Source organism: Branchiostoma floridae, chromosome 1 (assembly GCF_000003815.2).
Source record: "Branchiostoma floridae strain S238N-H82 chromosome 1, Bfl_VNyyK, whole genome shotgun sequence".
In the NCBI taxonomy this organism is placed as follows: Eukaryota; Metazoa; Chordata; class Leptocardii; order Amphioxiformes; family Branchiostomatidae; genus Branchiostoma; species Branchiostoma floridae.
This window is the reverse complement of record NC_049979.1, coordinates 5954724-5977127: the sequence shown is the minus strand read 5'-3', so window position 1 is coordinate 5977127 and position 22404 is coordinate 5954724. Positions and strand designations below refer to the sequence as shown.

At 42.5% G+C, this 22404-nt stretch overlaps 3 protein-coding genes across 14 annotated transcripts in view; 1 reads left to right on the top strand and 2 right to left on the bottom strand.

The window, feature by feature from the left end:
* The window catches only part of LOC118419941, a 21678-nt gene extending 3445 nt beyond the window's left edge, over positions 1-18233 (bottom strand). The window contains exons 1-5 of the mRNA XM_035826625.1: positions 17866-18233; positions 3884-4354; positions 3062-3331; positions 1237-1704; positions 414-704 (exon numbers count right to left, since the gene is read on the bottom strand). Coding sequence (XP_035682518.1) covers positions 414-704; positions 1237-1704; positions 3062-3331; positions 3884-4354; positions 17866-18187 — 1822 coding nt within the window. The 5' untranslated portion in view covers positions 18188-18233. The remainder of the gene's footprint in view (positions 1-413; positions 705-1236; positions 1705-3061; positions 3332-3883; positions 4355-17865) is intronic.
* Positions 1-22396, top strand: part of LOC118419998 (arpin-like) — a 27995-nt gene extending 5599 nt beyond the window's left edge. For all 3 annotated transcript variants that reach the window (XM_035826703.1, XM_035826710.1, XM_035826718.1), the window contains 4 exons: positions 19811-19902; positions 20354-20468; positions 20927-21084; positions 21303-22396. In XM_035826703.1, the coding sequence (XP_035682596.1) occupies positions 19811-19902; positions 20354-20468; positions 20927-21084; positions 21303-21311 (374 nt within the window). In that variant the 3' untranslated portion in view covers positions 21312-22396. The remainder of the gene's footprint in view (positions 1-19810; positions 19903-20353; positions 20469-20926; positions 21085-21302) is intronic.
* Positions 5413-17680, bottom strand: LOC118419944. 10 transcript variants are annotated; one of them, XR_004831707.1, is made up of 6 exons: positions 16982-17680; positions 16869-16879; positions 14320-14409; positions 13660-13823; positions 6156-6188; positions 5413-5717 (listed from the first exon to the last, which is right to left on the bottom strand). XR_004831707.1 is itself a non-coding variant. In XM_035826639.1 (3 exons), the coding sequence occupies exons 1-2, from the start codon at positions 12656-12658 to the stop codon at positions 6183-6185; spliced, it is 1941 nt and encodes a 646-aa protein (XP_035682532.1). In that variant the 5' UTR covers positions 12659-13073; the 3' UTR covers positions 5413-5717; positions 6156-6182. The 10 variants fall into 10 exon arrangements, 2 of the variants coding, with proteins under 2 accessions (XP_035682532.1, XP_035682540.1); XR_004831705.1 differs by lacking the exon at positions 13660-13823 and having other exon boundaries at positions 6156-6185; positions 16869-17677; XR_004831703.1 differs by lacking the exon at positions 13660-13823 and having other exon boundaries at positions 6156-6185; positions 14303-14409; positions 16869-17674.
* Positions 22397-22404: the final 8 nt, after the last annotated feature.

The window sequence follows — 22404 nt, the reverse complement described above, 5'->3', positions numbered from 1 at the left end:
GGATCAAGTCCTATAACATCAGGTCAATTAGATCATGATGATTTTTTAGTTAAGGTAGCCTCAGATTCCGGTGGAAAGATGCAAAGTCATGATAGTGATATTGCTTCTTTTTTATTTCACTTTACCTTATATGGAAATAAGTGCCAATCACTGTTTAAGACAAAACAATTAGACAACCAGGACCCAAAATGCTGGGTGCGTGTGCACATAATTGTTGACTTTGGGTGCAGCCAGATATTTTTGTTTGCTATAGATGGGCGGGTAAGGGTATTATTATACACCATTATACAGAATATTGTTGAAATTTCAGCATCAGAAAAGGCAATAAAAGCTAATATTACATTTTGTATTACTTACTTAAAATTTTGAAGCACTGTTCTATTGAATTTGAATAAACATATTACTGGACTTACCCAGACACACAGGTTCTGATCCCATCCAGGTATGGTTGCCCACGTTGCAGTAGTAAGCTCCGTCGGTCACCCTGTATCCGGGGTATTCAGAAACTGGAGGACCGACCAACATGTCGCCTTCCACAGGGCAGGTCACAGTGCACCTTCCCTGCAGAACTAAGGGTTCTGTAGGTGCATCTGTAGGTGAACCGTAGTACCCATCATTCCACTGCTTTACATCAGTGTAGCTGTAGTCACAGTCCACAGTGACGTCATCAGTGTCCCACGGGAAGTCACCACAGGGTCGCAAGTCTACAGGAGAAGTCAATAACAAAAATTTGAAACTATAACCTTACAAACTGCATGTTTCTCACAAAGTTATCTTGCCAGTCGTCAGATCAAATGTCTGATGTAACACTAGCAGATGTGGTAAAGCTGAGCAGGGTCTAATATCATGTATAGAGTCTATTTTATATGCATTGACAGTTAAAAGACTTGTGGGAAAGTACAATGTACATGTAGACATCTTGGTGTTATAAAAGAAAAGGATGGTTACGGACAACTTTGATTTCAAAGATTTGAACAACATTGAAGGTTTCTGGTATAGCATGATATAGAATAGATAATGTGACATCTAGTTGTCAGCTTTCATAAGAACAATGGAACATGTTCTATTGATGTCATTTTAGCATGAATTCATAAAGTACAACTGATCACCGTGCATCAGTTGTCCTGTACAGGCCAGGCACATGGGTCTGTTGTTGCATTTCCTGTACCCTGATATATATCTATATAATCTATATTCTGTACTATTTAGTACTCTTCATAATATACATGTACATACTGTGTGGATCATTGTGTAACCGTTCTCCTGCACAGGCCAGACACATGGTGCTGTATTCGTTGCTGCAGTACCAGTCCCAAGTCCTACAGGGGCCTTGCACCACATAGTCTATAGCATCATGCAGAGTCACCCCCTCCCACTGGGGAAGGGACAGGGACACTATGAACTTGGGGACAGTGGAGGGATAGGATGGGCGGTACTGTTCTTGTAAGGGCAAAGCCCAACTGTTATTGAAAACTCCATTGGTTAACCTATAGGCCCATGTGGCAAGCCCCTCCCTGAAACCCAAGTCTCTACATGCCAAGTTGGCCCAGGACATCCTGTCCTCCCTGTAACCTCTCCACCCCTTGACAGGCCCCCACTGCCCCGTGACGTCATCGTACAGCTCCACACAGCCGTAGAACTCTCCCCCCACCAGCCGGGTACCAGTGGACTCGTTTGTGATGACCCTGGTGTTGTCATAATGACCTGTTGTGGACAAAGAGTAGAATGGAGTTTGTCCTCTATTAATGAATTGTGCAATAAAGATTATTATCATATAGCCAGGTGCCGTGGACCAATCAGAAGACCCTGTTCCATGTTGGTTATGACGCCATAACAGATAGATTCCGGCCAGGCTGGTGTGTATTCTGGTTCCGAGTCGGAGTTCAAATCTGACCGATGTTGGCGGAAGGGTGGTGTAATAGGCCGGAAGTGCGCTGTTGTCTCCCTAAGTTTTGCTCCCTATTGCTTGGTGATCATTTTAGCTGAGCATAGATTTGTCGTATTTCCTGAAAAGCCAGTGGGTTATTTTTGTGCGAGGAGTAGTTGGTCGGCCAGCGAAACCATTTTTGTATTAGTCCCCTGTAACGGTGATGCTGTTTTTTTGCCTGATGACCCAAATAGCAGAGTTTTACATGCGATTTCGATGAAATTACATCATCGGAGATTGCAAAAAATCTGGAATCTTTTTATTTTCCTTTTATACAAAGATGAAAAATTTAGCTTCTCTACCACGTTGGCCTTTATCCTGGGAAAATCTGTTTTTTTTCCAAGCAGCATCGATAAAAAAAATGTTAAAAAATGATACTTTTCGGGTCCAAAATTAAAATTTTACTACATATTCTACCCAAAATAAAGAGGAAACAGACGATACCAATAGGTTTTTTGGAAAGAGGTAGCAAGGAGGTTAAAAAAGACCGGCTTTCCACCATATTGATTATGTTTTGCGTCCTACATTTCCTAACTAGTGGAACTGTAGCCCTTCGGCCTGAGGCTGTTTGCCAACCTTTCGAAATCGTAAAAGAAGCTCTGGTCCGAGACCTTAAAAGGGCGGCGCTTGTACCTTATGACGTCATAGATGACGTCATTTCGACGCATTTTAATGTTTTCATCAGATGTCGTGATATTATGTAAAAACAAACACCGTTTTGCATTTTTCTAGTTAAAAAGTCAGCATATTCAGACCGTTGGCACCCCCCCCCTCCTCCTTTTTCTTCTTCATGAGACCTTGAAACAATTAGATTTTGGGCTCCCTAGCGGCTTACTATGGTTATGGAATGGAACTTCTGGGTTTGATATCTCAAATTCTGGACATGGTACGATTATGATTTTTGAGTGGTAGATATACACATGTAGCTCTTGGGGTAGATAGAACTGCAGGAGCTGGTTTAGTTTCAGAGAGTTTCTAGAAGGGATAAACTGATAGTTAATATGCTTGATATAATTTGATGAGGACCTTATTTGCATGAATTATCAGAAAATGGGATTTAAGCCTTCTTTCTGAACATAAATTGTGCATGTCTGTTATCTGGAGGATATCCATGACAGAATACCGAGGACTTACTCAGACACACAGGTTCTGATCCCGTCCAGGTACGGTTGCCTACGTTGCAGTAGTAAGCTCCATCGCGCACATAATATCCGGGAGAGGAAGAATACACAGGACCGACCAACATGTCAGCTTCCACAGGACAGGTCACAGTGCACCGTCCCTGCAGAACTAAGGGGGGTTCTGTAGGGTCACCGTTCCACTGTTTCACATCAGTGTAGCTGTAGTCACAGTCCACGGTGACGTCATCAGTGTCCCAGGGGAAGTCGCCACAGGGTCGCCAGTCTACAGGAGAGAAGTCGATAAAAAAATCTGAAACTTTGATCTTGAAAGGCATTATGTTTCTTGAAAGTTGTCAGATCAAATGTCTGATGAAACACTTACTGTAGCAGGCGTGGCAAAGCAGGATCTAATGTCACATCCTCGATTGTGCTGTTTATAAACTTAAGGTAGATAAAAAAAGTGGTTTCTACTTAAATACTGATACACTGGTTCATCTATATTTCAGTAGTCATTTCTTTGTGCCAGGAACTAGATCAGGTTTTGATATCATTTGTAGCTTTGGTATAGTGACAGCTCAGAGACGGTTTAGGTCAGGTTCACCAAATTAAGAATAGATAATGTGACATTTAGTTATCAGCTTTCATGAGAACAGTGGAATATGTTCTATTGGTGTCAGGTCAGTATCAAAGGACAACAATTGACCTATTGTGTGTCTGTTATGCTGCACTGGCCAGGCATATGGGTCTGTTGTTGCATTTCCAGTTGTTGGACAGACAGCAACCCTGACGTATATGCTGTACTATAAGTACAGTGTATACTTATTGATATTCGTACCGTGTGGATCGTTGTGTTGCCGTTCTCCTGCACAGGCCAGACACATGTCACCGTAGCTGTAGCTGCTTCCTCGGTCCACCCTGTCTATGGCATCATGCAGGGTCGCCCCCTCCCCCTGGGGAAGAGACTGGGACACTATAAACTTGGGGACAGAGGAGGGGTAGGATGTGGTAGTGGTGGGAAGGCGGTAGCTATAGTGGCCTTGAAGATAATGTATGTATCTGTCACTGACGACTCCATTGGTTAACTCATAGCCGGCTGTGGCGAGTCCCTCCCTGAAACCCAAGCTTCTACACGCTAAGTCGGCCCAGGACATCCTGGCTTCGTGATGACGCCCGCCAGCGTCCCACCCCTTGACAGGCCCCCACTGCTGTGTGACGTTATCGTACAGCTCCACACAGCCGTAGAACTCTCCCCCCACCAGCCGGATCCCGGTGGTTTTCGTGATGATGTAGTTAACATCATAACGACCTGAGTGTGGTGAACAAAGTACATTGGAATGGAGTTCTTATCACATGTCCAATTTTTAATTCCTATATATATATATATATATATATATATAACATCAGATCAAATTAGATGATGATATTTTTTTAGGTAGCCTCAGCAACCAAGGTACGGTGGTGGATGCATGGGAGTCCACTAGTGGAAATATGCAAATGATGCATGCCAACAAAACTATTATATATATACTAAGGGAGAATGGACCTTAGAATCAAAACAATGTATCAAGCTTTCCACATTTCACCGACGACTACTTTTGTCCATTCGAACAAATGCATACGTAATGTCAATGATTATGGTGTACATTGTTACTGCGTCAAGACAAAGTTTGATTCTAAGGAATCACAATTATGATATAATTACGTGTTACTATGGTAATCAAGGTCAGCATTCATTTTCCTGTTACTCTACTTGTATTTAATAACTAGAAAGGCCGACATTTGCTTCAGAGCAAATACAGCATATTTCAGCCATACCCGTTCCCATGCAAAATTGAACTGTTCCAAATCACCCCTGTGCGGAAATCGAACATTCTAACAGTAACTTCTCGAAATGAACAAGGAAGGCCGACATTTACTTATGAGCAAATGCACCATTTTCCCTCCGCCCCTCTGCCGATGCAACAATGTTCTTCCACAATCACACATATCAAAAAAAATAAACATTCCAAAACGGAGATATCTGTGGTCTGGTATTACAACAGAATAACATGGAATCTGGTATAAGGGTGCCCTCGACATATGCACGGTAGAACGAAACATTTTTGGCCCCTCTGTATTGCCATGGTATTGGAACAAAATTTTGTATGGAAATGCCTGTGATATATACCTCCAGGGCCTTTGCAATTTTGGCATACATGTCTTGACAATGATGAAGTCTCTGGTCTTCTTGTATTAAAAAAATGTTGATGGCATGTTGGATAGCAAGTGGGATGAAGTTCAGAATGATTATCTCTTCTCTCTCTTACAAACACACACACACACATACACACACACAGACAGCAAACAGTAAGAATGAAAAAAAACTTTCAATTTTTACAGTTTTACTTTCACAAAATTGCAATTTTACACTTGTCTGCTCTCACAATCTGATTGACTTAATGTAAATACAATGTAATTTGAGCTTAAGTTTTTACATTGTTACAAGTTAATCTGGAAAAATAGCAAACTACATACTAGATATTATTCGCAGAAAAATTACAATTCCGTCAAAATATATACATCTTTTCAGAATCGGTTGCGATCAATATCTACTGTCCTTTTCTGGCTGGTTGGAATCAAGTCAGTCTGCTTCTTCCACATACAGTCAAAGACCAAGCTCTGCTTCTCTTCTGTAGAGGGGTATGGAGGACAGAAACAGGGAAGTTAGAATTTCAATGCAAAGCAGAAACATCACATGAGCACAATGTTCTTACTGCTGAAAAAAAACAGAGACATGTCAATCTTTGTTTTACACATTTGTGGACACTTCAAAATGTGTGTGCCTCCTCCAAATACAGCTTCTCATGGACCAATTGTTTTCTTCTCTAGAGGTCACATCTTAACAATGCAAACAGGAGAGTGAGATTTGGCATTTCAAGGCAGACATCAATCAAATATTTGATGAAATAATTATACCATTGATTTGGAAAGTATACATATTGTTGCCAGAAGATAACAATGTGTTTGTGTTACACATAAATCTTCTCTTCGATCCAAATTCTGCACCTGTCTCTACAGTCTACACCTACATGTACATGCAAGTCTAGCGACAAGAAAACAGGCCCTACCTGCTGTGTGTCATGAGCACAATGTTCTTACTGCTGAAAAAAAACAGAGACATGTCAATCTTTGTTTTACACATTTGTGGACACTTCAAAATGTTAATGCACAATGCTTTTGAATGATAAAGGAATATTGCAACAGAGGTATAATAAATACATATACACAACTTGTACTTGCAAATGAAAAGGTACAACTGACAGGATCAAGAAGGATTGACATGAATGAAATTAAAGCCATCATATAGAAGTCAAACCAGTGACATTTGGTATAACATCTACACAAATTCTAAAAACAAGTCCAAAGGATGAATTAATATTAACAAAAATGATTCATAAATCCACATGTCTCCCAATCACTGAGCCTCCACCAGGCTCCCTCTTGTCCTTTGGCAAGAGCCGGAGCGGGAACCTTTGTCATTCCCCATCCCCCTTGCCACCACTGAATGTGCCGTGTGGCAAGGGCCGGAAGCTGGCAACAAATATTTCATTCACAGGCATCCACCAGGCTCCCTCTTACCAGTTTTGGCAAGAGCCAGAGCGGGAACCTTTGTCATTCCCCATCCCCCTTGCCACCACTGAATGTGCTGTGTGGCAAGGGCCGGAAGCTGGCGCCAAGTACTTCATTCACAGGCATCCACCAGGCTCCCTCTTACCAGTCTTGGCAAGAGCCAGAGCGGGAACCTTTGTCATTCCCCATCCCCCTTGCTACCACTGAATGTGCCGTGTGGCAAGGGCGGAAGCTGGCGCCAAGTATTTCTCAATTATGGAGCACCATAGACTCCCATTTCTCATCCACTCATCTCGACAAGTCCTGAGCTGGTACAATACACACACACTCCATTCCTTTGACTCTGATTTCTGTTTTATCTCATCATTACACAACGTACAGTACACAGCATCATGGTGACTATAGAAATTGTCAACCTTCCACTCAGGTCAACAAGACCTGAGCTGGTACAATACACACACTCCCTTCCTTTGACTCTGATTTCTGTTTTATCTCATCATTACACAACGTACAGTACACAGCATCATGGTGACTATAGAAATTGTCAACCTTCCACTCAGGTCAACAAGACCTGAGCTGGTACAATACACACACTCCCTTCCTTTGACTCTGATTTCTGTTTTATCTCATCATTACACAACGTATACAGCATCACAGCATCATGGTGACTATAGAGATTGTCAACCTTCCACTCAGCTCGACAAGGCCCGAGCTGGTACATTAATACACACACTCCCTTCCTTTGACTCTGATTTCTGTTTTATCTCTCATTACACAATGTACAGTATACAGCATCATGGTAGCTATAGAATGTCTGTATTACACCATGATTAACAACAGCTGACAGTTGTGAAATGTACACATGGTCAATGAGAGTACATCTTTCAGTTGTAGGAGACTCTATCAACTGTTTGAAGCCATTTTGCATCAAGAAAGAAAGGATCATTTTGTTTTCACTTGACATCAAATTTTCATTAAAGTCACCAAGAATCACTGTGTTACTTCTTTCCACTGCAGACAAGTGCCCCAAGAGTTTCTCCAAACTGGATATGAATGAGTCTTTGCGAACATTTGGGGGTCTATAAATGGCTACAATTAGATGTTTCACAGGCATGCAGTCAGCAGAAACTTGCGTAACCACACATTCTAGACTGATATCATTTGGGATGGGAATTTCAGAACACTTGTACATGTCACGTACATATATTGCCACGCCTCCACGACTGGAATTCCTTGTCGCATTAGAAGCTTCCTCGCAAGCATGCCCACTTGATCTGTCTTTACGAAACATGTTAAAACTCTCCAACTGAAACTGGGAGGACTGCACATTTTCTGACAGCCATGTCTCAGTCAGGCATATGATATCAGCTTCAACCAAACAAGTTGACTTCAGACTTTCAAATTTCTTTTCAAGTCCTTCAGTATTGTGATGGACAATGTTCAACACATCACCAACAGATCTGTCACCAACATTTGTAAATGGGTTGGATACATATTCGAAATGCTTCATCTTATTAACTGCCTCCTGCACTGCCTCATCACAGTAGATGGACTCCTGTTTATAGTCTGTAATGTGAAGACCGCCTATGGAACATACCCTACTCAAGGCCACATACGCCATACCTGATGCAAAAACATTTTTCATGGAGACAACTACTTCAGGAACTGTCATTCCCTGTACTTTGTGCACTGTGCAGGCCCAAGCTAGCTTGATAGGAATTTGGTAGCGTTTGACTTTACTTAATTTCTTCAAGTTGTCCTCAATCTGACGAATCGGAACTGAATTCTCTGGTAGACTACTGGGAACTGCACTTTTTTCTCTTTCAAGCACACCTGCCTTTGGATTATCAAACTTCACAAAGACAGTTGCACCATCACTTGCATCTTGCTGGCCACCTGTTACACCTGTCACTGTTCCAAATGCACCGTTAACTAGACCATCCTCAACATTGACATTTCTACAAAGCATGACACGAGCACCAATCCCAACTTTGACCACATCAAGGAGGTCGTCTTTATCTCCTTGTGCATGAGGTCGTCTTGTCATTGAACCTGTTGTGGGATCTTTGACAAAATCGGAGGCTTCAAAACATGTAACATCTGAACACCTGAGATTCAACATCTTGTCATTATAATCTACAACAGCTTTATTGGTGGAAAAGATGTGAAGTGCATCCTTAGGATAATCATTTGATGCAAAGTCTGTAGATAACACCCTTGATGATAGAGTTTTGTCATCTTCATCAGAAAGTTTGTCTTTTTTTCTCTTTACCCTCATTCTATTCAAAAGGTTTGCAAAGGCAGCATCATCCTTCTGTCTCATGATTTCCTCAAGTTCCACAACTTCAAAGATTGGATTCCACAAGTCAATGAAATCTTTTCCCCTGTAGAGACTTTGTCCCCTGACTGGAGGAATCTGATACATGTCACCTACTGCCAAGATGCTCACATTTCCAAAGTTTGCACTTGACCTTGACTGGGTCAGCTGACCCAATCTACCATGAATGGAAGACATGAGCTTCATGTCAACCATCGATACTTCATCTACAATCACAATTTTGAGGCTTTCATACTGCGCACGCAAAGTGTTAAGGGTACTTTCAGACAAGGGCTGATACGTCTTCGTAACACACATCAGATGAAAGGCATGGTGGACAGTGCTCCCACCGATATTGAATGCAGCAGTTCCTGTGGGTGCCGTAAGAAGGACAGAGACCTTGTCAGGGTTTTCTTGTGCCTTTCCTAGTAACCTGGTAGCCTCATAATATATGCATTTTATGAGATGGCTCTTTCCAGTCCCCGCACCACCTGTCACAAAAATATGAAAGGGATCTGGTCGCTTTCCCTGTGCAGTTTCCATACACCAATTCCTTACAAAATAGAAGACCCCCTGTTGCATTGGGTTGAGTGACTGCATCATGGGGACCGCAGTTTTATACTGGATCTTTGTCTGGCAGGCTTCTAGGGTAAAGCTTCTTTCTTTTGATTTGTCAGTTGTCGCTAGGTCAGGAATGTCATCCTCAGTGCCCTCAATAACCCCATCCACTTCATTTTCTCCCCTCTTATCTAGACAATCAAGTCTTTCTTGTTCCACTTCGGGGAAGATCTGGGCCCAAACATCTTCTAGATTACCATCTTCCGCGTCTTTACGAGCCTGCTCCAGTTCCTCAACATTTTGCTCAAATTTACGCCTATTCCCATTCACAATGACATTTACTCTATCCTCCCTGTCTGATATGGGAGCAAAGCCATTCGAGTAGAATTCTTCATACTTGGCATATTCTGGTGGTTTCAACTGTGCATCAAGGTAGTGTGGCAAGTACAACTTGAGCAATGTCAAGTAGAATCGCTCTGGCTCTTTCTTTTTATTAAATTTGGCAAAGCGGATGACGGCTGGATCAGATCTTGTACGTTTTTGTACAGCCCCGTAATTATCCCTCAACACATGCCTTGCTTCCCCTCTGGAAGACTGCTGAGCATTTTCTTGCTGGCCTGAACAAGAAACGACGCGATACTCGGAGACAAACTCTGCAGCACACATTGATCGGAAAGGTTCTTCTTGTGGCCTCGCCTTGTACCGATCCATAATGCTCGGCATCCAGATGTTTTCTTCATCACCGTTTCCCTCGCTGGCAAGCTTCTGAATGTCGGCCAAAGGTTTTGACAAGCGATTAGCTTGCTCATCTGTTGGTATGAATATGACTGCTCTTGAGCACTCCTTCAAGTTCAGGCTACAGACCCGATAGACAGCCTCCTGTGCACTCACTTCCCTGTGGTGAAGGTAGGCGTTGCCAACTTTCCTCATTTCTGTCAGTACATCCTCGTTGCCTTCCCTTGCCTCTTTCTGAGCCTGTTTGAGCAGCTTTCCCATTTCTCTTTCTGCTTTGCTGATATATGATACTATGTACTTGACACAACTGTACGCATCAAGAACATATTGGATGTCCATGTTCGCATTCCAAGCCCGGAGCAGATGTGGATTGAAATTGTTCACCCACATGTCCTTTGGCTCACGTCTGAGGAATACTTGCTTCCTGTTTGCAATCAAGTTCAAAGCGTCACAGACCTGTGCAGTGTTGAGATTGGCCTCCTTGAGAACTTCCTCAGTGGAGCACTTCTCTGGCTCTGTTTTCTTGTCCAACACATCCCAGAATTTCTTCAGGTCAGATTCGGCTTGCTTCTTCCTTCCAGCAATGGATGCTGATTCTTCATCGGTCAGGTCCTGTAGGGAGACAGGGCTGCACAGAAATGTCTGATTCACTGGAGGCTTAGGGAATCCAAACCTACAGATCTTGCCACCTTTCTTGCATGACGATGTATGACCCTTTCGGTGCATTTGAACCTGGCTAACTATGTCAAATAACTCCTTATCTGTTTCTGAGTTTGGCAGCTGACAGCACACATATCTGTCCACAAAAGAGCAGATCTCTTCTTCAGAATTTACACCCAATTTTGGTGCATCTTTCACCCAAAACAAACAATGGATATGGGGTGAGCCCCTTTGCTGGAATTCAGTCCTCGTGAACGTGTCTATGACCTCACCGATTGGCTGTGATGGAGATCTAATGAGATGTTTGAAAAACAGTTTGACTCTGCGATCAAACATGCGAGCGGCTGTGACAGGATTGCTCTTCAAAATGTCACAACGCTCTTCCCACGACAACTCGCTTACTGGTACCGTGACATGATCTCGTCGAATCGCCTCTAACACTTCTGGCCAGCGCAAATCTGCAGCAGAAAATGTAGCAAACCACGTGGGAATTCCCAGCTGTCTTATCATTGCATACAATTCATTTAGCGCCTTGTCCCAGAACTGCGGAGTACCCCTGACTGGCTGAAGGAAGCGATAGCCTTCATCTGACTTAAGTATAGCCTGTAAGTCCTCTTTGTTTGACAACATACTAGCAGATATTTTACAGCCGCCACTTGTCATCGGCGAACCTTTGCGCATAGATATGGAAATATTCGACTGTATGAAGCGCAACTCTGTTACGTATTGTGCAAAGAATATGTAGTTAGTGTCGCTTGCAAACCGCGTATCTGCACCCATAAGGCGTGCCTTGAAGTACTTGCTGGGCGTAATACGTACATCACGATCAACATTAAAAGAAAACTTTCCAGTAGGGAATTGAACAGGGAAGGACATTGCCTCTCCCCCAACCTCCTGGAACACAGAAATTGGTTTGCTACCCTCTCCTGGAGCCACACACATGACGCGTTCATCGTGGTGGTCAAGAAAATCCTGTCCTATATCTACTGGCTGGAGGCAAGTGTCATGTGGCAGTCCTCGCAAGCGGCTGTCTAGTTCCTCTTCCTCGCTCAGAGCTGCTTCTTCCATGGTTTCTTCCTCGCTCAGAGCTGCTTCTTCCACAGTTTCTTCCTCGCTCAGAGCTGCTTCTTCCATGGCTTCTTCCACATTCACCTGTCGAATAATGTTGTCTGTTTCATCATCTTCTATATCATTCCTGGTTGGCCCTTCCATATCATTCCCCTCTTCATTGACAGACTCACCGTGCTCAGGGGCTGTATGAACTTCTAAGGTGCCATTCCCTCCTTGTTCAGCATCAGATGGTTCAACAAGGCCTCCTTCTTCATTCCAAGACACAGCCCAGTCTGCATCGATAGACGTACCGCTGTAATGTTCATTATTTTCAACAAGATACTTCAAAGCAACATCAACCTTCATTGGACTGATTTGTCTATACATGTGATGCCCACTGTACTGTAGCTTCCTCTTAAGTTTCACCTTGATTAACTGAGCTTCTGAAGGCATTCTGGGAAGGATTGCATGTGTTTCACTCACATCTGCTGGGACACACACTACTGGACCAACAACACCTTTCTGACCCCCTTTCGGGAGAGCTGCAACTTTCATGAATGGTATTCTCTTGGCTATCAGTTGGGACTCCAGAGTATTAAGACTTTTCAGCTCAGGGGGTATTTCTGGGAGCTTCATCTTATTACTCTGAGCCTCGTATGGAATTGTCTTTTTATCTATCATGTGCCTATGACAACAGTGACATATCCACTCTGTGCCCCTAGATGATTTTGCAATGGGACACGCATGTGGGCTGCAGTCCTCGTTGCATTAATGTACATACGTACCTGTAAGACAGTGCTTAACAGCCTGAACATACCTTGATTTTTCACCATCACGATGACAGATTACGACTTGATTGCGAAACAAAAGCCTGTGACATACAGTGCAAACATATTCTGGTCCCTCTTTGCATTCCATCTGGAACTGTTCAATGTCCTTATGGACATCTGCTAAATTCTGCTTCTTCTCTCTGTTAATCTGCACATTCCTTTTTTTCTGCTGGGCATAGTCATCATCAGTGTGATAGCGCTCCAGCGCTCGCTCCTGCTCCCTTTCGCGCTTCTGCTTGGCATAGTCATCATCAGTGTGATAGCGCTCCTGCTCCCTTTCGCGCTTCTGCTTGGCATAGTCATCATCAGTGTGATAGCGCTCCAGCGCTCGCTCCTGCTCCCTTTCGCGCTTCTGCTGGGCATAGTCATCATCGGTGTGATAGCGCTCCAGCGCTCGCTCCTGCTCCCTTTCGCGTTTCTGCTGGGCATAGTCATCATCAGTGTGATAGCGCTCCAGCGCTTGCTCCCGTGCTCTATCTCGCTTCTCCTGGGCGTGCTGTTTATCTATGCTATATCGAGTCCTCTTTCCATCCCGTTGGGCCTGGGCATATGTTGGATCCTCCTGGTACCGTTTCCTTTCTCGGTCTCGTTTGGCCCTTTTCCGGTCGTCGTCATCATCGGCATTCAGCACAGTCTTTCTCTTGATGCAGGCAACTTCTGATGCTTCTGTAGTTTCCTCTCTGTGGCGCCGTGACATACTCCTTGTCTGTCTTTTGCTGAAAACTGCTGCGACAACATCAAAATGATTACCATTCGTATGTTGCATGTATATAGCATTTCTACCTTCTAACATGCTTCTATTACTCTCACACCATGGGTACTTCATCCATTCCCACTTATAGCCATGCTTACCGTACATAAAGATGCGTCTCCCCAGTAGTGTAGACATCGCATTTATTTCTACCTGTGTGGCCCATGCTTCAAGATCTGCTGGATGACGATTCTGTATGCTTCGACCATTACGAGACAGGTACTGGTCCATGGTTTTTCCAGGGTGCTCGAATGCCAACCAAGGCCTGTAAACATCTTCAGACAATGTTGACATATATTCTACTGTAAGCTGCCTTAATACATCATGATACTCTTGGGTGCCACAGATAAGGTAACTAATAGCTCTATAGAAACAATTACCATCCCCAATAATTCTGATGGGACTGATTGGTGCCTCCAAAGGGACATTCCTTTGATCCATATTGAGATATCGATGAACAGAAAGGTTCAACTGGCCTGCTAGTTGCAATTGATCATTTTGTGTGAAGGGATTGAATGTGAACTCGCTATCCTTCCACTCCCCTGTTACCTCTACTTCCTTCGGATCAGCTGGCTCCAGCCCAGTTACCTGTAATTCCTGCTTGTCATCTAGGTCCTGTCCTGCTACTTCTATTTCCTGTTCATTAGCTGGCTCCTGTCCTCTTACCTCCACTTCCTGCTCATTAGATGGTACCTGACCTCTTACCTCCACTTCCTGCTCATCAGCTGGCTTCTGCCCTCTTACCTCCAATTCCTGCTTACCAGCTGTCTTTGTTTCCTGTTGTCCCTTCCAGGCATTCAGCCTCATCAATTCAGCAGAAGTCTTATTCTTACGTCGACGTGGCATTCCACCTGAAATATTACAAATATAATGAGAGTGTAGCAGCAGTTCTTTGACTAGTACTTATATTTAGTTACTAGACATTGGGTCAACAATTATGAAGCCTACAACTTTAAAGAAAGAAAAAATAAAGGTTGCATATCATATGCTGGTTGACTGAAAAAAATATGTGCAAGATGAAAAATATAATCATGCATGCTTAAAATGGAGCCTCTATTAGAGTACCCATTTGCGGGCGACAAAAATTCTGGGTAAGACTGTAAATACAGAAACTTTCATGGTGGTTTTATGTTCACAGTTTTCATGGTGGCCACTTCGCTACTCTCAGTTAGTCAGTATCATATTGTCTCAGTACCACAATGAAATGTTTGAGGTACTCGTTATGGTGAAGAAACATGAATACTTACAAGACAATTTTATTTTATTTTAGTTCGCATTCATTCATTTCTCCATGCCTCAGTACCACAATAATATGTTTGAGGTACTCGATACAGTGGAGAAACATGAATACAGTCAAACCTGCCCGAGTGACCACCTCTTCTCAACGACCACCTGGCCAATGCGACCGCGACCGGCCAAAAATGGGACCCATAACGACCGCGTCATTTTCAACCTTGAGGTTATCATCGATCTTTGATGATAACTAGCGCCATTTTGTGCCGAAATCGGCCAGTTTGCGTCGATGTTATGTTTAGAATAAAGTGGTCAATGGGGTAGTCTACTGTAATATGGGAGGAAATTCAAGAAAATCCAAATTTTTTTTTTTTTTAAATCTCTATCATTATAAAGTGAACAAATGCTGAAACGTATATAGCCTCATACCTTTTTAAGAAAGATCTGTGTAGCTTATACCTTTTTAAGAAAGATCTGTCCATGTTGCATTCCTGCGTCTACAATCGTCACTAACGTTTTAGACAGTAGGGGAACTTTGATTCTGTCAGTTACCATACAAGCCTTTATGCGTCGCTGTGTTCTTGATCGCCGTATCTGAAATAACTACCGTGTACCTTTCGCGTGCATGTGTGTGTTGTATTTGACATTTAAGACCTCGCTAACTTACTTCTTTGCGTGCGTGTGCTTGCTATTTGCCATTAAACACAACGGAAACCATTTATATTTTGTATCGGGCGACCACCCGTCCAAATTGACCGCTTTTTCCCGGTCCCACGGGTGGTCAACTTGGACAGGTTTGACTGTACTTACAAATACAAGACACAATTTTATCTTAGTTTGCAATGTACTGTATAAAACCAGAAAAGTATATACTGTGCTGCATTATTCAAAGGGTAGATACGGTTAGATCTGTGACAGTTGAGCATGCCAGCACTGTCAAAATCAAAAGCAGACTTTTCTGTCCATTTGTAGAACCGTTGCCGAGTACTAACCAGTCAATGGTACTGACTGGCGGTTTATAGAGGAGGTGGCTTTTCCATTACAGTATGACTATGAAAGTACAGTACTGTGAATGCATTTTAGTTGTGGGATGGCGCTATACAAACAATCCATTTTCCCGCTACCGCAACATTAAGTCCCCGCAAACAGGGACCTTACCGTTCACATATTATCTACAAAGTTAAGTAGAATTTCTGTTGCCGCACATGCTTTCTGATCTCTGTGTGAGAGGGCTTTTGTGCAAAATGGCTTATTGTAACAACAGCGCCAGTTATGTTACAAGCATGCACTGACTCAAAGACGACCACAGTGTGCCAGTGTCAGGTTTATACAATATTCAACATGGAACAACAATGGCTATGATGACCCCTGGCATAACTATGGGCTGGAATAACATAGGTTTCACAAACCAACTTCAAACAACCAACATAATTTGGTGGCAAAGTATAACATTCTTGCTTGCAGTTTGGCTAAATGCCCCAAAACGTGGCATAGATATGTGTACGGCATTTCACTTATTACATCAACCATGCAGTAAGCAGCATATAATGAACGAACGAAAATTATTCGGTTTACCTTGTGAAACTATTTGCCCCCCTCCCCACAGAAAAATATGTGGAGGTCGTCACGATCAAAATAAAAATATTCAGTTATCGTCAACAAACAGAATTATGCACAAAACACCATGACATCTCGTGCAAAATTGTTGGAGCAGATTTTGCAAGTATAGCTGCTCGTAATTTTACGTGAAATTTACACATAACCCAAAGGACGGCACCTAATCGTCTTGACTACAACAGACAAACGGAAATAAACAAACTCGCGAGTAAATCATCATTCAACAGAAATATGGAAAGACGCAAGTAACGTCCAGAAATATTTTTTTCAATTGTTTTGACAGCAAACGGAGAGGTTTACACAATGACGCCAGCGCGCCAGTGCTCGTTAGCACTTGCCCGCGGTTTTGCACAGTATGTCGTACCTACGTTTGTCAAATTCTGACGAATTTCACAAACGAAAACACCTTTCAAAGTACATTAACAACGGAGTAGGCAATGTAAAGATAGCCATTTCTTACCTTACGATGTTCTGCAACCGATGACAACCAAAATTGAGTAGAAACTGACGTAAAAAAGCGCAGAAAATTCAAGGAAGCTTGCCGTTTAGTTCACGCCAAACAAACTTCCATACATGTGACGCAGGACGAGTCCAAGTAGCTGGGGTGGAATCTTCAACAAGGTCTGTACAAAATGTCAGGCCTGAAGGTTTCATTCCGTACATCTATTATTATGTTACTGTATGATAAATATGTTTTAAAACAATGAACATATTATCTTCCTATATTCTTTGCAGTACCTTTTATTGAGTAACATAGATGTCCAAATCCTACCAAATATGAATGGTTGCGTCTACATATACACGTGACCAATCAGCTTCAGCTTTGGAAATTCGCGGTTTGCTTGAGAAGTGTTGTGTCATTGGTTGTTTTAATTCCTTTCTCTTCGCTGATTGGCTGGCGGCACAATTCAATTAATTAGCAGACAGACACCTGTCACCTGTCGCCCAGGGTGGGAGTTATTGTTTTGTTTGCCATATATGGAACGCACTAACGCCGAGAATGGCCAAAACACGTGCCGTAAAACCCCGAAATGGGTCATTTTGAAGTGATATACGCCAAAAATGAAAATTGGGTTCTTTAAATAAATATCCCATGCACGCCTGTACCAAATTTCAAGTCATTTGGTGCCACTATCAGGGTACAGGAAGCCCAAATATACAGTTTTGGTCTAAAAATGACCCAAAATCTTCAATAAAATCATTTTAAAGGCATTTAGAAAAGAAAAGAAAAAAACACTTTTAGGTATTGGTCCACTCTACCATTGTGCCAAATTTCAGGTCATTCGGTCTACGAACGACGGAGATGATTCACTTTGAAAATTTGACAGGAGAAAGAAAGAAAGAAGAAAGAAAGAAACATTACGAATACAATATATTTCACCATACTATGTATGGCTGAAATATAAAAATTAACAAGTCAATACTTTGCTATCCAAAACAGAATAACAAGGACGTACCCAGACACATAGGTTCTGATCCCGTCCAGGTACGGTTGCCCACGTTGCAGTAGTAAGCTTCATCCATCATGTAATATCCGTCATTGTCATAAAACAGAGGACCGACCAAGATTTCAGCTTCCACAGGGCAGGTCACAGTACACCGTCCCTGCAGAACTAAGGGGGGCTCTGTAGGGTAACCATACCACTGCTTTACATCAGTGTAGGTGTAGTTACAGTCCACGGCGATGTCATCAGTGTCCCACGGGAAGTTGCCACAGGGTCGCCAGTCTACATGTGAGAAGTCCATAAAGGAAATTTGAAACTTGACTTTGAAAAGCATTTTTTATGTTTCTAGACAGTCGTCAGATCATGTTACTGTTAGTAATATCTCAAGTCTGTAGTGTTGCTTCTCGTGGCCAGTTTGCCGCTGTGTGTCCTAAGTAAAACCTAAGAAATATTTTTCCTCACCTGAGGGTGCCGTCTGACTGGACACCACTGGCAAGACCCCACACACTGCCACCAGTAACACCAACATCGCAGGACCAGATTCTCAGTAGAACCAGATTCTCAGCAGAACCAGATTCTCCAAGGAACCAGATTCTCAACAGAACCAGATTCTTCTTAGTCTTTACACACACTGAAGCAAGTTACCAGCAAGGCTGAAGCAAGTCCTTAGTAACAAGTAACTCAGAGAGAACCAAGCCACTCATTTTATATATCTATTTCCGCAGACCAAAATAACTATTATCTTATCGTAAAGGCCGGAGGCGTTTAGTGCTGGGTTGAAGTACCGGTAGGTACAATTTGAACAACTGACTAGGCTTGCTGAGTTCCCATGTGCATGATAAGATAATGATTTAGGCCTATGGTATGAAAACATCTGTATCTATATAGCCAGTGTATCTGCTCTTTGATGTAACATTCTGTACCCATTAGCCAGTATAACAAACCAGTTTCACAGGCACGTGGCACAGCAGCACATGTATCTTGCACATCTAGCTGCAAGTGTAACATGCATTGGCACAATACCGGCAGTAAGACTTATACCGGCCGATAAAAAATAATGGAATTTAAAGAGATCTACACATGTAACAATAGTTATTTATGAGGTATGCACACTTCAGACATCTAGGTGTCCAATACATCATTTACAAAGCATCGATTACAATGCATTCAAAGACAACAAGGCCAAAAGTTTTCAGTATCTTTTTCGGGACAGGTAGCTCGTCGTGGGACGAACACACCATCACATTCATTGCCAGATTTGTAGATCATAATTTCACGCCACAAGACGAACATGATTCATTATTACTTCATTATTAGTAAAATTAAAAGTTTAAGTCCTTCCAGCATCATATGGTGTATAGTGCAGCACCCATCTCCATTCATGTAGCCCTGGGCCACACTGCCACACAACTTCCAGATTTTTTCCCAAATGCTGAGTGGTAAGCAGAGAAAGCAGCATTTTTAAAGTCTTTGGTATGACTCCACACGTGGGGAATGAAACTCATGACCTTCTGACTGCAAGGCAAACACTCTACCCACTTGGCTAATGCATTGGTTATATAATTAGTACTTCATCCAATGGGAGTGTAGGATTATTATTGGCTTGCCAACTCTGTGTGCTTGCGTTTCCAAGTAATAGTTTCTGTTACAGTCACTGTGGTAGTAGTACATTTGTATGTCCCTGACATGGGACAGAACTTTGTTGGGACAAAAAATGATTTGCCACATCTGCCCCCAAAATGACATGTACTTTTTTGGAACAGATGTACTTTCATGAGCTTAAAACAACCTATTTTACCCAGAAAATCAACAACATGGGCTTGGAGTGGGATGGAAAGGTTTTCTAAGCTGAAGACAATATTCCCTGTGTACACGTGTGTGTACTGTAAGCCTGAATGATATGTAACATTGAGATAAAGTGTACATGTACATGAACATGTCTGTCTGCTGTCTACAGAAGTGGAAGCGAGAGGCCAGACCGACCGGCTGTCTGCAGCAGAGCTGGAGGTGGCGGTGACATCAGCTGAGCTGAGCTGCCTGACACAACAGGTAGGAACAAATGGTTATACAAATACAAGTATGTTGCAGCCAGTGGCTGAATTGCATATCACTTGAAGTTTCTGTCCACTAAAAAACCTTGACATTGTGAATATACAAATACTTGAACTGTCAAGTAAAGTACGAAATACCTGCGGAGACGAGATTACTAGTAGTATTCAAACAGTTTGCAAAACCCAGTTATTCTGCTTGGTTTGGAAGGGACATAAAATGGGGGTCCTATACTCAAGAAGGTGCCACAAGTATGTTACAACAGCCATTACAGCAGTCATTACTCACAGATACCTACTGGCTGTAACAATGCAACATGGTGAATGATTAGTCATGATACGTTAAAAAAAAAGGTAATAACATATGCCAAAAAGCAGTTACTCAAGCAACTGGATATGATTTTGGTTAAGTTAGATGTATCAGTCATGAGTTCATCTACCTTTTGTGCCAGGTCCACAGAGACGGCTGTCTGCCCTTCTGGGTGGGGGAGGAGGAGCTGGTAGGGATGGAGCTGAGCTCTGGGGACAACGTCAGGCTAAAGACCAGGGGAGATGGACCCTTCATATGTGAGTCTCTGCAGTTACATATGTACAAGCTGAACCTGCTGAAATATGCATGTCGGGTGCATGTCCCCTCATGATTCGTTGGTGGTGTCAGTCTTTGCTCACAGACGTGGAATTTGGAAGTCACAGTTTCAATTACTGGCAAGACGTAGAGTCAATGAGAAAGGCACATTGCATGCCTTTATTCCTCCGACCAGGTGTAAAACTTGGTACCTGATTTTTATTGGGGAGGTAAAAGGTGATGGAAATGAAGGAATGGTTCCGCCTTCCAATACTTGGGAGAGTTCCCTTTGGAGAACTGACTTGGAGAACAACCCACTGCCCCTATACGGCATTGAAAAGGCTACTGGACTGCTTTTACCTTCACCACTGTTCCAGTTGACCATCCTTTTCTAACAAACCTAGTCAGAAAGGTGTTGTACTTGTAATGTAGCAACATCACCTTGTCTCCCCGTCTGCAGATAATGTTGCCCAGCTGGACGGGGCGACATCGCAGGTCTCCAACTTCGCTGGGGGCGACATGGTGGGGTCGTCGTGGACGGAGAAAGTCATGGCCGTGAAGAGGGACCAGGAGGAAAGGAGGGAAGAAGAGAACCAGGGAGTGGAGGAGGATGAATGGGTGAGAGGGCATCCTACTTCTCTCAGTACTTGGTTCCATTCTGTATACTGCCATCAAACTGTAACTGTTAAGGTTAAACTGTTATATTATGTTATATACTGTTGTGTGAAGTGTACAAATAACTTTGTTGTCCAGTGATGCAACCATTCTCAGATGGACCTGTAGCTGATACATGTATTTGTCAAATCTAACAGAAAATTTATCTTCCTTGTTTCCAGGACGACTAGAGGGACCAACCACTCGAAAAGGGACCAGTGATGAATCAGGAGGGCAGAATATTTCACCTGCTTATTGGCGAATCTTATTACTTGGATATCTAACCTTCAGTGATTCAAACTTCAAGCTACTTGGCATATCTTGCCAGCTGCAGGTCTTATCTTAGCTTTATACAATATTAAAGAAAGACAACATGATGAGCTGTTGTTACTTCGGATATAATTTATCATTATACATCAGACATTGTCAAATACTTACAAGGTGTCGATATCATCTTCATGATTCAGTCTTGTAATTTTCCTGTATTCTCCACTGCTGGAGGCATTACATTATAATATATTCTTGCAGGGGTAGGTCTTTTTACTACTTATTACTACATGTAGACTATATTCATCATTTTCTCTCTGCTGTACATAGGAAACAGCAATACATGTAGACACATACATGTACATCTGTTACAACAATGTTGCATTTAAACCAATGAGCTGAACTCTGTGCCGTATTCATAAATATACACCTTTACAGTAATGTGTTGCAACTGTTACCCATGTTACGGATCCCAGCAGCAGTAAAATCAAATACATGTACCAGATACTACTGCTACTTCTCTATTGTGCAATAAATCATTCTTTCTTCAAGTCTTGTATCCATTGATGCTACATAGATATACAGACAGTTGACATTATTCAACCAGCTGCAGATGGCATGTGACACAGAAGGCAATAATTGTACCTCTATCTAACTACATGTACTTTGATTGATACAGATACATGTACATATAAGTACAAGTACCATTGTTTTCTTGGTACCATTACCGTTTCACATCCACTGTTACATACAAGTACATACAGCTAGTAGTACTGCTATATCCTGATACTTCCTACAATTGATAGGAATGGACTCAATATACATTACTTCTACATTTACTCCAGTACAGCAACATCTACACCTACAAGTACATGTAGTGACATCTTTGCCTACTGAGACAAGTAATACATAACAATCCAACTGCACTTGGTTTACCCTCGAAGCAGAGGTTAGGCTCAGGCTGTTTTTGACGTCTTTTTAGGCATTTTTGTCGAGCTTTCTAATTTCAGGCCCTTC